Here is a 14,320-nt window from a genome sequence, read left to right as displayed (position 1 = left end):
GTGTGTGTGAAGGCACATGGCTCAGTGGTTAGGGTGTTGCACTCACGATTGTGGGATCATAGGTTCGATTCACAGACCGGGCATTGTATTGTGCTCTTGAGCAAAGCACTTCATTTCACGGTGATCATTATTATTATTATTATTATTATTATTATTATTATTATTATTATTATTATTATTATTCAGGTCACTGCTTGGAATCAAACTCGGAATCTTGTGGTTAAGAGCGTGGGCTACTAACCCCAAAATTCCAAGTTTGATTCCAGGCAGTGACCTGAATAATAATAATAATAATAATAATAACAACATCGAAAATATATATATATTATGTACACACACATACACACAGAGGTTTTATTGATGGCTAGCTTAGATTTCAGTTGAGAAGAATCTTATTGTTACATTTTAAACAAATTTCCCTAAGGCATCCAGGAATCCCAGGTTCAAACCACACCAGGTCTTATAGTTATATCTTTGTCCACATCTTCCATTCTGTTCTATATTTCTTGCTTTTGTTTATCTCAGATCTAAACACTTGATGCTTTTCTGCTTCCAGATATATGACCCTCATCACAAACGCTATGAAATACCATTCGAAGTACCAAAAGTTAACAAGCGGGCTCAACATGTCAGATATTCTTTCAAGACAGCTGATATCGGCAAACCTTTCCAGTTTAATGTTTCTCGGTTCAATCCCAGCACAGAAACCGTCGGAACAACTCTGTATGTTGTGTGTTTTGTTTTTAAACTTTGGTTAGCTGCTGCTGCTGCTGCTTCTTCTTCTTCTTCTTCTTCTTCTTTTTCTTTTTCTTCTTCTTCTTCTTCTTCTTCTTCTTCTTCTTTTTCTTCTTCTTCTTCTTCTTCTTCTTCTTCTTTTTCTTCTTCTTCTTCTTCTTCTTCTTCTTCTTCTTCTTCTTTTTCTTCTTCTTCTTCTTCTTCTTCTTCTTCTTTTTCTTCTTCTTCTTCTTCTTTTTCTTCTTCTTCTTCTTCTTCTTCTTCTTCTTCTTCTTTTTCTTCTTCTTCTTCTTCTTCTTCTTTTTCTTCTTCTTCTTCTTCTTCTTCTTCTTCTTCTTCTTCTTCTTTTTCTTTTTCTTCTTCTTCTTCTTCTTTTTCTTCTTCTTCTTCTTCTTCTTTTTCTTCTTCTTCTTCTTCTTCTTCTTCTTCTTCTTCTTCTTCTTCTTTTTCTTCTTCTTCTTCTTCTTCTTCTTCTTCTTCTTCTTCTTTTTCTTCTTCTTCTTCTTCTTCTTCTTCTTCTTCTTCTTCTTCTTTTTCTTCTTCTTCTTCTTCTTCTTCTTCTTCTTCTTCTTCTTTATGTGTGTGCTAGAGTGTGTATTTGTCTGTGTGATTTTCACCACCATCCATGGGCGACTGTTGGTCTTCCACAAACAACCTTGCCTGGACTTGTGCCTTGGAGGGAAACTTTCTTAGTGCAATCCCATGGTCATTCAATACCAAAGAGGGTCTTTACCCTTTACACTTTTATACATGATTATAAAATCAGTAGGGTCCTTGTTTGGGTTATAATGTTTTAGACTGCATTTTTCAGTTGGTGTAAAGTAGGTGATGGCTGGAATATGATGAAAAGCAGATATTGTGGGGCTGGCAGAAGGGGTCATACATTTTATGAGCTGGGAAAAGTGGGGTGCTTATTGCTGATCTAGGAAAATTAGGTGCACATTGTTTGGGTTAAGAAAAGGGACACATATTGTAGGGCAGCAAGAAATGGGGTACGCATTTTAGGGCAGGGAGAAGGGGACTTACAGGGGGCTAGGAAAAGGGATAATACATTGTAGGGCTAGAAGAAGGTGGGAGCACATTGGAGAGCTCAGAGAAGAAGGGAGAGCACATTGGAGGATTGAGAGAAGGGAGAACACATTGGAAAGACAGGAGAGAGTAATGCATATTATTATTGTTTTTTTTTTGTTATATTTTAGATTAGAAACTAAAGGTTCTCTGATATTTGCTGACCAATTCCTTCAGCTGTCTTACCAGTTACCTTCCAAATACATTTATGGTCTTGGAGAACATCACCTTCCACTCTTATTACCATTGGAAAACCAAAAACTAGCATTTTGGAATAAAGATCATGTCCCTGAGGTAAGCAATCCAAGTTTTATTATCACAAAATCTCAATACTAAAATCACAACATATTAGCCACATAAAGTTAATATCATCATCATCATCATCATTAAGGTGGTGAGGTGACAGAATCGTTAGCACGCCACGTAAAACGCTTAGTGGTATTTCACCTGTTGCTACATTCTGAGTTCAAATTCCATCAAAGTCAACATTGTCTTTCATCCTTTCAGGGTTGATAAAATAAGTACCAGTGAAACACTGGGGTTGATGTAATCAACTAGCCCCCTTCCCCAAAATTTCAGGCCTTGTGTCGTTAGTAGAAAGGATTATTATTATTATTATTATTATTATTATTATTATTATTATTATTATTATGAAGAATGCAGCGAGCTGACAGAATCGTTAGCACGCCAGGTGAAATTAGTGATATTTCACCTGTTGTTACATTCTGAATTCAAATTCCACCAGGGTAGACTTTGCCTTTCATTCTTCGGGCTCGATAAAATAAGTACCAGTGAAACACTGGGGTCGATGCAATCGACTAACCCCCTCCCCAGAATTTCAGGCCTTGTGCCTTCAATAGAAAGGATTATTATTATTATTATTATTATTATTATTATTATTATTATTATTATTATTATTATTATTATTAATAAGATGGCTTGCTGGCAGAATCGTTAGCACTCTGGGCAAAATGCTTAGCAGCATTTTGCCTGTCACTACGTTCTGAGTTCAAATTCTGCCGAGGTTGATTTTTGCCTTTCCTCCTTTCGGGGTCGATAAATTAAGTACCAGTAATCGACTTACCCACTTCCCCGAAACTTACCCACTTTCTATAGTAGAAAGGATCATCATCATCACCATCACCACCATCATCATCATCATCATCATCATCATCATCATCATCATCAAGGCAGAATTGTTTTTGCACACTGGACAAAATGTTTGGTGGCATTTTGTCTGTTTTTACATTCTGAGTTCAAATTCTGCAAAGGACAACTTTGCCTTTCATGCTTTCAGGGTTAATAAAACAAGTACCAGTTGAACATTGGGGTTGATATGATCGACTTAATTCTTTGGCTATGCATCTTCTACAATAGCCCTGGGTCAACCAGAGCTTTGTGAGTGGATTTGGTAGACAGAAACTGGCAGACGCCCACCGTATGTATGTGTGTGTGTGTGTATGTGTGTGTATTTATGTGTGTGTCTGTCTGTTTTTGTTCTCTGCCATCGCTTGACAACCGATGCTGGTGTGTTTACATCCCCCATAACTTAGCAGTTCAGCAAAAGAGACCAATGGAATAAGTACTAGGCTTACAAAGAATGAGTCTTGGGGGGAGGGGGTTGATTCTTTTACTAAACACTTAAAGTGGTGTCCCAGCATGGCCACAGTCAACTGACTGAAACAAATAAAAGAATAAAAGAGTATGAGATTATAAAGAATTAATTCAAAATGGTGTGAATAAATAAGGATTATATTTGACAGTAGGCGCAGGAGTGGCTGTGTGGTAAGTAGCTTGCTTACCAACCACATGGTTCCGGGTTCAGTCCCACTGCGTGGCACCTTGGGCAAGTGTCTTCTACTATAGCCTCGGGCCGACCAAAGCCTTGTGAGTGGATTTGGTAGACAGAAACTGAAAGAAGCCCGTCGGATATATGTATGTATATATATATATGTGTGTGTGTGTTTGTGTATCTGTGTTTGTCCCCCCAACATCGCTTGACAACCGATGCTGGTGTGTTTACGTCCCCGTAACTTAGCGGTACGGCAAAAGAGACCGATAGAATAAGTACTAGGCTTACAAAGAATAAGTCCTGGGGTAGATTTGCTCGACTATAGGCGGTGCTCCAGCATGGCCGCAGTCAAAAGACTGAAACAAGTAAAAGGGTAAAAGAGAGTAATCTGAATGCTAAAGGGTTAATTATTTTCAAAGGGTTTCTTTTTTCTCCCTCTTCTTTTGCAGGATGCTTTGAATTTGTATGGCTCCCATCCATTCTATCTGGTTCTTGAAGAGGATGGAACCAGCCATGGCGTTTACCTTCACAACAGCAATGCCATGGGTAAGTTACCTCGTTCTCCCTCGCTCCTCTCCCCATCTTCTCCATCTTCCTCATCCTCTTCTTTTTCTCTGACTCTCACTCTCTCCCTCTTTCTCTCTCTCTCTCTCTCTCTCTCTCTCTCCCCCTCTCTCTTATTGTCATCTACATTAGCACCAGCATCATCATCATCTCCAACGCTCAGTTTCCCTTGCTTTCTCCCTCTCTCTCTTTTCCAGGACTTAGTTCTGTTTTTTAAGCCTGGTACTAAGTCTATTGTTTTGTGTTGCTGAACCGCTAAGTTACAGGGATGTAAACAAACCAACACTGGTTGTTAAGCACTGATGCGGGGGGACGGGGGCAAACACAGACATAAAGGCACACACACATAGAAATATATACATACACACACACACACATGCACACACACACAAACACACATACATATATATATATATATATATATATATATATATATATATATATATATATATATATATATATATACATATATACGACAGGCTTCTTTCAGTTTCCATCTACCAAATTCACTCACAAGGCTTTGGTCAACCCAAGGCTATAGTAGAAGGCACTTGTCCAAGGTGCAATGCATTGGGATTGAACTCAGAACCTTGTGGCTAGAAAGCAACCGCACGACGATGATGATGATGATGATGATGACGATGACGATGATGATGATGATGACGATGATGACAATGATGGAACAATTAGAGATTTTTGATTACTGTTTCAGATGTCATCTTGCACCCAATCCCAGCCCTTACGTGGCGCACTATCGGAGGCGTGTTAGATATGTATGTCTTCCTGGGACCGAAACCCAATGATGTCATCCAGCAATATACCGAAGTGATTGGAAGACCATTTATGCCGCCATACTGGAGCCTTGGCTTCCATCTCTGCAGATATGGTTATCCGACAGCAAAGAGAACCTTGGAAGTGATGAACCGTGTCAGAAAAGCTGGGATTCCTCAGGTAAAGATTTTCAGGAAAGTTTACTGTGTTAGTGGGGGATGGTTCTGGTAATTGGGGTCGTGGGGGAAGGATAGTCCATTGAATAAGTGACCATAACTATAACTGATGGACAAATGACTGCAACTACAGCCACTGGACGAATGACCACAACTAGAGTCAATGGACAAATGACTGTAGCTATGGCCAATGGACAAATGACCACAACCATAGCCAATGGACAAATGACCACAACCATAACCAATGGACAAATGACTGCAATCATAGCCAGTGGACAAATGGCCAAAACTACATCCAACGGAGAAAATGACCATATCTAGAATCAATGGACAAATGACTGCAGCTACAGCCAATGGACACTTGACTAAAACTACAGCCAATGGACAAACGACTGCAACCATAGCCAATGGATAAATGACTGCAGCTGCAACCAATGGCTATAATTGCAGTCACATGTCCAGTGGCTGGTTGTAACTGTGGTCAGTTTTCTGATGCCCCACAACTGGACAAATGACCACCACTACAAGCTATTGTATTGTTTCGTTAGTGAGGGACATAATACCTTTTTTTGTTTCAGTTTATCAAACTAAAGTGAAAAAAACCAGGGTCCACTTTCATCTTCACAGGTTAAGGGCTTTTGATCTGAAGGGATTTCCATGTAAATACTAGGTTGAAAAACCCTTTTAGATAAGAAAAGATCAAGGCTACCCATGCAACTCAAATCCATATCATCTGTACACATGACTAGCTTTCTACCATCAAGCTGAAGCAATCCTTCAAATTTCTCTTTCTATGTTGTTTACATCATAAAAATTTAGAAACTTTGAGTGAACGTGAAATAATTGCTTGAGCGCAAAGTAGATAAAGCTATTAAATAATGTATCAATATTTGCTTTTCATTTATTTGGTTCATTTTATTTTTAATAGCTAAGGTGTATAAGGCTATCCTTGGATATAAGGATAAGTTGAAGCACTCCCTAAAGTCTCTGCAGCTTAATTTGACATCCTGGAGAAAGTCATTGCCTAGATCGATCTGCATGGCATAAAAGGTGTCATGATACATCAAAACAATTTGAGTTGGAGAAACAGACCAATAAAAGAATTATATCCTGCAATTGACAGATACATTTGTCCAATCCCAGGCAAAATAAAAATCATCAGAATCCCCATTGTGACTTCATGGCAAAATCCAATCCCGGACTCAAATTAAATTCTTGCATCCATCGTGAATAGATGCAACTTCTTTTATTTTTAAAGTATTTTTTTCGATTTCACTCTCTTTTCTTTCCTTTTTTGTTTTCTATTTTCAATCCTCTCCTTCAAACACTCATACGCCAAAATCGACGGGAGTGACCGTCATTTTAATATATTTTTGTCATGTTGTTCCCAGGACATCCAATGGAATGACATTGACTACATGTACAAGAAAAGGGATTTCAGTTTTGATCTTCAGAATTTTGGTAACCAATCGGCGTTGGTTGAAGAGATTCACAGTCGGGGAATGAAATACATCATTCTAATTGTAAGTTAAATGCTTGACTTCTTTTAACTTTTACCTTTCGCTTGTTTCAATCATTGGACTGCGGCCATACTGGGGCCATTGACTTGAAGAGTTTTACTTGTACAAATCGACCCCAGGTCTTATTTTGTCTTTTTAAGTCTGGCACTTATTCTGTCTGTCACTTTTGCTGAACTGCTAAGTTATAGGGTGGGTGGGTGAGGTGCAAACAATTCAACATCAGTGGTCAAGTTGTGGTGGGGGGAGACAAAAACTGACACAAAGCCAAACACATACACACATATATATATTCACATGCAGACACACACACATGCATGTGCGCGCACACATACATACATACGCAAACACACACACACACACACACATTCGTATGTATACAACTAGCTTCCACACAGTGTCTGTCTATGAAATTCACTCACACAGCATCGGTTGTCGTGGGGCTGTTAATAAAAAAAAAAAGACACTTGACCAATTGTGCCATGCGGTGGAACTGGACTTGAAACTTCATGGTTCTGAAACAAACTTCTTAACCACACAGTCATGCCTGGAGTCACTATAAATGTTGGTTAATTGGTTGGAGGGTTGGTTTCTCCCTTCTTTTTTTCTTTCTTCCTTCTTTTCTTTTTCTTTCTTCCTTCTTTTCTTTTTCTTTCTTCCTTCTTTTCTTTTTCTTTCTTCCTTTCTTTTTCTTTCTTCCTTCTTTTCTTTTTCTTTCTTCTTTCCTTTATTTTTCTTTCTTCCTTCCTTTCTTTTTCTTTCTTCTTTCCTTCTTTTCTTTCTTCTTTCCTTTCTTTTTCTTTCTTCCTTCCTTTCTTTTCTCTCTTCCTTCCATTCTTTTCTTTCTTTCTTTCCTTCCTTCCTTTCTTTTTCTTTCTTCTTTCCTTTCTTTTTCTTTCTTCCTTCCTTCTTTTCCTTCTTCCTTCCTTTCTTTTTCTTTCTTTCTCTTTCTTTCTTTCTTTCTTTCTTCCTTTCTTTTTCATTCTTTCTTCCTTTCTTTTTCTTTCTTCCTTCCATTCTTTTCTTTCTTTCTTTCTTTCCTTCTTTCCTTTCTTTTTCTTCCTTCCTTCCTTCTTTTCTTTCTTCCTTCCTTTCTTTTTCTTTCTTTCTTCCTTTCTTTTTCTTCCTTCCTTCCTTTCTTTTTCTTTTTTCCTTCCTTCCTTTCTTCTTCTTCCTTCCTTCCTTCCTTCCTTTCTTTTTCTTTCTTTCTTCCTTCTTTTCTTTCTTCCTTCCTTTTTCTTTCTTCCTTCCTTTCTTTTCTTTCTCTCTTTTCTTCTCTTTCTAATTCCTGGCTTCAAGGGTATCGCAAAGGGCCTGGTTGAAGGCCCTCCCCCCCACCTTCCAAGTTCTTTTACAAGGCTTACAAAAACTACAATATGTGGATCTGAGAGAGGAACATACTCAATAAAACCATAACTAACTTATCCCCCCCCTGTATTTTCTTTTACCCAAAACCAGGAACCTTTCAACACCCGTGCCATTTTCTTGAATCTCTTTTATTTCCAGGATCCTGGAATCTATGCTGGAATATCAGAAAAGCCATACATTCCTTTCAAGCTTGGTAAGAAGATGGATATCTTTATCAAAGACAGCACCGGCAAGGAGAATCTTATTGGTAAGGTAGGGATCAGGTGAGCTTCACATCATGTATACCGTTTCCGTCACCACAACCTCTGCCACCGCCACCACCACCACTGCCACCATTACTGTCCCACCACTATTAACATGAGAATATTGTTATTCAATTCTTGTCATCATTACTGGACTAGGTGATGTGTTGTGTTCTTGAGCAAAATACTTCATTTCACGTTGCTCCAGTCCAGTCAGTTGACAAAAATGAGTAACCCTGTGAAGGACTGGCATCCCATCCAGGAGGAGAATTTATTTGCCATGGAAACCAGGAAACCAGCCCTATGAGTTTATATGACTCAGGAAGGAGGTTTACTTCTTTTTTTTACATTGTCCATTGTGTCCTTCCTTCTTTTAAGGTAATAGTGTGTGAATTCAAGTTGATTTGCTTACTATCTCTAGCAGATTGAGTGACCACATAGACATACCCTCATTGAGTCTAGATTACTGTTTGTAATTGTTTCATCTTAATATCATTGAGAAAGGCATGAACATCACAGAATCTCACCAACTCCCTCCCAACCCTTAAATTCCTCATTTTCAACTGGTTTCATCCTCAAAAATTAACTCTCTTGATACCAGCTCACCTAAGACTACCCCTGGGTGTATAATACAAACCTCTACAGCTTTAAAGTGATTTAAATTAAAACTTGGCATTAATATTCCATGTCCAGTGTGCTAATGTTTCTGCCAGCTTGATAATAACAAAGTTATTTCATGAAATTCTTTGTTATTTTCAAAATTAATTGAAGAAATGCAGTTAGGGAATTTCAACAACAGAAATATGGCACCAAAACGGTTAATTAGATATCATCATTTAAAAAAAAAAAAAGAAAAAAGAAAACAAGAAAAATCTTAGAAATTTCATGTCTTTTATTTAAATCAACCAATTCCACCCTAAATAAACTGAAATTTAAAGGGTTACATTTTTTTTTATTCTGAAAGGTTTGGCCTGGAGTAACAGCATTTCCAGACTTCACCCACCCAAGAATAAACCAATATTGGCAGCAATTGATTGGCAATTTCCATAACCTTATCCCTTTTGATGGATTATGGTTGGTAAGTTCATCTATTTTTGGTATTTTTAAGGAATTTATTTTTCATTTTATTTTATTGGCTCTTTAAATCTTATCCCACTAAAAGCTGCCATTATGGCTTACCACTAAATTGCATGAAGTCATAATTAATGGCTTTTAATAAATTCAGTTTCCGTGGCTTCATTGTTAAGCAGTTTGCTTCCCAACCACATGGTTTCATGTTCAGTCTAGTTGCATGGCACTTTGGGCAATTATCTTCTACAATAGTCTTGTGCTGCCAACCAAAGCCTTGCGAATCCATTTAGTCAATGGAAACTAAAAAAACCCTCTGTGTGTGTGTATATTTCATATATAATTAGTGTACATTTTTATATACAAAAGAGGTGAGCCTAACAGGACACCTTACATGCTAAAAGGAGCTGTCAAAGCCCAAACCAAGGTTAAGAGTAATGAAACTATTAGTAGCACATAAAAACATGCATTGTGTTTATTAAGTAATATTTATCTCTCACCAGATGGAGTACTTCTTTTGTTGATATTATCATCACAGAATAGTACATATATATAGATATATATATATATATATATATGTAATTTTACACCCCTATATATTTATATATATATGTATGTTATTTATACCATTACTGTAGGATATGAATGAAATATCAAACTTTGTGACTGGATCAATAAATGGTTGCCCCAAACATTCACCATATGAAAATCCACCGTATTTACCAGGTAAGTGGGTAAATTCAGTACATCAGGGTACCAAAATGACACTATCCTTTCTGTACTGTAACTAGGGGCCATTATTGTCTTCAAGGTAATCTAGGGGTTGTTATTGTCTTAATGTCTAAGGGTACTCATGTCCTTCATGTAGGGTGTCTAGGAGCTGTTATTGTCTTCAAGGTACCATAGAGACACACTCTTTTAGAGTACTGTTGTCCTTTATGTAGGGTGCCTAGAGGTTATTATTGTCTTTTAGCCTCAAACTCAGTCCCGAGTGAACAGATGTATGAGATCTTCAGTTTCTAGACATAGTGTACCTTGAGCTATATTATCCAATGTCACCTTCATTTTTTTTTGAGGATGGTAGGATATGAGTGGAAGAGATTTAGCTCCTGTGTGTAGCAGTTTTAGTAAACATGTCAAAGAATCTTCTAGATTTGGTTAAACACCATTGAAAAAATACCTTAGGAATGAGAACCCAAGTTCGAAATTTCCCCAAGACACCTGATGAAGGCTGGAGGGTATATCAGCTGAAACGTTATGTTGATGACAAACAAGATGAGGACAAATATCCATCAGTTGTAAATAATGTAAATAAAGAATGTCTTGTTTGAAACTCTTTTTTGCTCAGATATATCAAGTTTAACAACAGGACTTTCAGAAAATATTAATTCTATTTTTCAGTAGACATTTAACATTTTAACTAGAATAACTGCAAAATTTAATTTCACAGTGAAACAGTTACAAATATAAAAACCATTTTCAACTGTTTCAGTATGAGTTTTTCTAAACTTTCCTCTTCTGCTAATTTTTCTTGTCTTTATTTATTTATTTTTCTTTTTACCTATTGTTGCTGATGTTGTTGTCATGATACCAGCTGTTCGTGGAAAGGCACTCAAGTTTGCAACACTCTGTGCATCTGCCCAACAATATCTCTCCTCACAATACAATTTACATAACCTCTATGGAATCACAGAGACTAAAGTAAGCTACAGGTATGGCCACTTCACCCTCTTTCTCTCTCACCATCTCTTTCTTTGCTACTCACTCTCACTCTCTCTCTCTCTCTCTTTCTCTCTCTCACTCTCTCTCACTATCTCTTTCTTTGCTACTCACTCTCACTCTCTCTCTCACTCTCTCTCTTTCTCTCTCTCACTCTCTCTCTTTCTCTCTCTCACTCTCTCTCTTTCTCTCTCTCACTCTCTCTCTCTCACACTCTCTCTTTCTCTCTCTCACTCTCTCTCACTCTCTCTCTTTCTCTCTCTCACTCTCTCTCTTTCTCTCTCTCACCCTCTCTCTTTCTCTCTCTCACCCTCTCTCTTTCTCTCTCTCACTCTCTCTCTTTCTCTCACTCTCTCTCTTTCTCTCTCTCCCACTCTCTCTCTCACTCTCTCTCACTCTCTCTCTTTCTCTCTCTCACTCTCTCTATTTCCCTGTTGTTTACGCACACCATTACCACCACCCCAGGCTAGTAGCAAATTAGCAGTCATCAAACCATTAGATCAAATGTCTTACAGTAAAATGCTGCTGCTTCTCCTAATGGTGATTATTATTATTATTATTATTATTATTATTATTATTATTATTATTGACTGTATGTTGTATCATTTTGGTATTGCTTTCATGATATCCTCATACCGTTCAATTCAGCGCCATGGTTAATATTAGAAAGAAACGACCATTCTTGATCTCCCGCTCAACGTTTTCTGGCAGTGGTCGTTATGGTGGACACTGGACAGGAGATAATTTGGCCACATATCAAGACATGGCTTCCTCAGTAACAGGTTGGTTGGCATCAGCTATTTTAACACCTTTTATCTGCTGACTTTAAAAGCTAAACATATGGAAATAACTAACTTCTTTGTATCACATTCAATATATACACACATACATACACACACACACACACACACACACACACACATATATATATATATATATAGATATGCAGGGCAGGGAATCGTCAATTAGTAATAGAATTAATAATTAACAATTTTGCCGGGTAGCTCAAAGCAGGTTACTGTCAATCCCTATATATTTATTTATATATATATATATATATATATATATATATATATATATATATATATATATATTGGTGTGCATGTGCAGCCAGCTGGGTTTGTGCATCTGGACACACATATGTACTCATCTATCTATGCTTTTGTATCAATAGATATCTACGTATGGTTATGTACACAGGCACAGGCATGTGTATTGGAGTGTTTATAACTATTCATATGGTTTTATATACTGTTTGTAGGCTTTTTTATGTGCCTTATATTTTTATATTTTCATTTTTCATTTATTTTTATTTTTTACTTTATTCTTATTCTTTATTTGTATTGAATTTTGTAAATCTCTAAAGAGGCCTAGTGAATCATGCATGTACCCCCATTACATCATTTTCATCTGCTAATTACTCTGGCGCACAAGAGCTATAGGGATAGAATGGGGCATGCCAACGCTAGGCCGAAACAGCTGTAAGTTTCTGTACATTCTCCAATTGTTAAATGTACTTTATATTTGTAATCTTAATTGTTAATAGGACATGGTATGTCATAAGCATCTGTATATTGTGGTTTTTGTCATTTTAGTTATAAAATAAACAAATTAATCAACGGAATACATTGTCTGCAAGTCAATGTATACCGCATATTCTCTTCCATTTTCTCATTGCTATATATATATATATATATATATATATATATATATATATATATATATACATATATATATAAATATATATATATATAAATATATATATATATATAACATGTATCATGTAAATGGTTGTATGGTTAAGAAACTTACTTCCCAACCATCCAACCATGTGGTCTTGGGTTCAGTGCCACTGTGTGGCATCTAGTGCAAATGTCTTCTGCTGTAAACCCCCCCCCCCCACAGCCTTTTCAGTAGACTTGGTGGCCAGAAACTGAAAAGAAGTCCATTCAAATGTGTGTGTGTGTCTTTGTGTGAACCCTTGTCGAGACATCAAGTGATGGTTGTAAATGAGCATCACTGTCATACAGGTGGGGTCGTTCATTTCTAGTCTTCCATGAAAAACCTGTCTGGCTATGGGAGAAATATTGACCTTGCTTGGAAACAGGTGAAGGTTGGCAACAGGAAGGGCGTCCAGGCATAAAAAATCTGGTTCTATATTTAAGAGATGAGGAATTATGTGCATTATTTACATTATTTACATTCAATGGATATTTGTACTCATCTTGTTTGCTGTTAACACAACATTTCAGCTGATATACCCTCCAGCCTTCATCAAGTGTCTTGGGGAAATATTGAACCTGGGTTCTCATTCCTAAGATATTTTTCTATGTTATTATTATTATTATTATTGTTCAGGTTACTGCTTGGAATCGAACTCGGAATCTTGGAGCTAGTAGCCCGTGCTCTTAACCACTATGCCATATGCCCATGGCATATGGTGTAGTGGTTAATAATGCACATAAAAAAAATCTGCTTCAACAAATTCCATCCAACCCATGCAAGCATGGAAATGTGGACATTAAATGATGATGATGATGATGCTGTATGTGTTTCTAAAATATTTATTAATGTTTATAATCGTGTTTTCCCTTAACCCTTTAGCATTCAGATTATTCTATCTTTCACATTGTTTTGAATTAATCCCGCATAATCTCATAGCTTCAAGATTTCAATGACATGATTGTATATTTCTAGAATAACATTGTAGGGTAGGTGTGAGAGGCTGGATCTGGCCAGTTTGAACCTTAAACAGAATATTTGAGCCTGATATGGGTGGTTTAAATGCTAAAGGGTTAATTAACATTTATCATTGTGTTTACCTTAATGAATGTTTATCATTGTGTTTACTTTAGTTAATTAACATTTGTTAATTGACAGACATCATCAACTTCAACTTGTTTGGTATTCCAATGGTTGGGGCAGACATTTGTGGTTTTAATAAAGAAACTACCAAAGAACTGTGTCAAAGATGGTATCAGTTGGGTGCATTCTACCCTTTCTCTCGAAGTCACAACAGTATCAAACTAAAGGTCAGTAGATGGAGTAAATGTCAAAAAGGTCATATTGCATGCTTAAAGGTCAGAAAGGTCAAAATAATGGGTATATAAAGGTCAGTAGAGGGTCAGAAAAGTTACATTGTACACCTGAAGGTTTGTAATTGTTGAAGGTCAAAAGGCCATATTGCATGCTTAAAGGTCAGAAAGGTCAAAATAATTGACACATAAAGGTCAGTAGAAGGTCAGAAAGGTCAAAATAAAGGGGAACATAAAGGTCAGTAGAAGGTTAGAAAAGTTACAT

General features: G+C 37.0%; 1 protein-coding gene across 5 annotated transcripts in view; it reads left to right on the top strand.

Annotated features, from left to right (window-relative positions):
- The window catches only part of LOC106873500 (lysosomal alpha-glucosidase), a 57,338-nt gene that overhangs the window by 32,207 nt on the left and 10,811 nt on the right, over window positions 1–14,320 (top strand). For all 5 annotated transcript variants that reach the window (XM_089339947.1, XM_089339946.1, XM_089339948.1 and 2 more), the window contains exons 3-13: window positions 557–723; window positions 1,935–2,097; window positions 4,045–4,141; window positions 4,872–5,110; window positions 6,498–6,629; window positions 8,130–8,243; window positions 9,198–9,311; window positions 9,940–10,027; window positions 10,896–11,013; window positions 11,669–11,802; window positions 13,901–14,052. In XM_089339947.1, the coding sequence (XP_089196073.1) occupies window positions 557–723; window positions 1,935–2,097; window positions 4,045–4,141; window positions 4,872–5,110; window positions 6,498–6,629; window positions 8,130–8,243; window positions 9,198–9,311; window positions 9,940–10,027; window positions 10,896–11,013; window positions 11,669–11,802; window positions 13,901–14,052 (1,518 nt within the window). The remainder of the gene's footprint in view (window positions 1–556; window positions 724–1,934; window positions 2,098–4,044; window positions 4,142–4,871; window positions 5,111–6,497; window positions 6,630–8,129; window positions 8,244–9,197; window positions 9,312–9,939; window positions 10,028–10,895; window positions 11,014–11,668; window positions 11,803–13,900; window positions 14,053–14,320) is intronic.

This window comes from Octopus bimaculoides, chromosome 22 (assembly GCF_046866305.1).
Source record: "Octopus bimaculoides isolate indiv1 chromosome 22, ASM4686630v1, whole genome shotgun sequence".
In the NCBI taxonomy this organism is placed as follows: domain Eukaryota; kingdom Metazoa; phylum Mollusca; class Cephalopoda; order Octopoda; family Octopodidae; genus Octopus; species Octopus bimaculoides.
The sequence above is the reverse complement of the archived record's forward strand: the minus strand, read 5'-3'. Positions and strand labels throughout refer to the sequence as shown.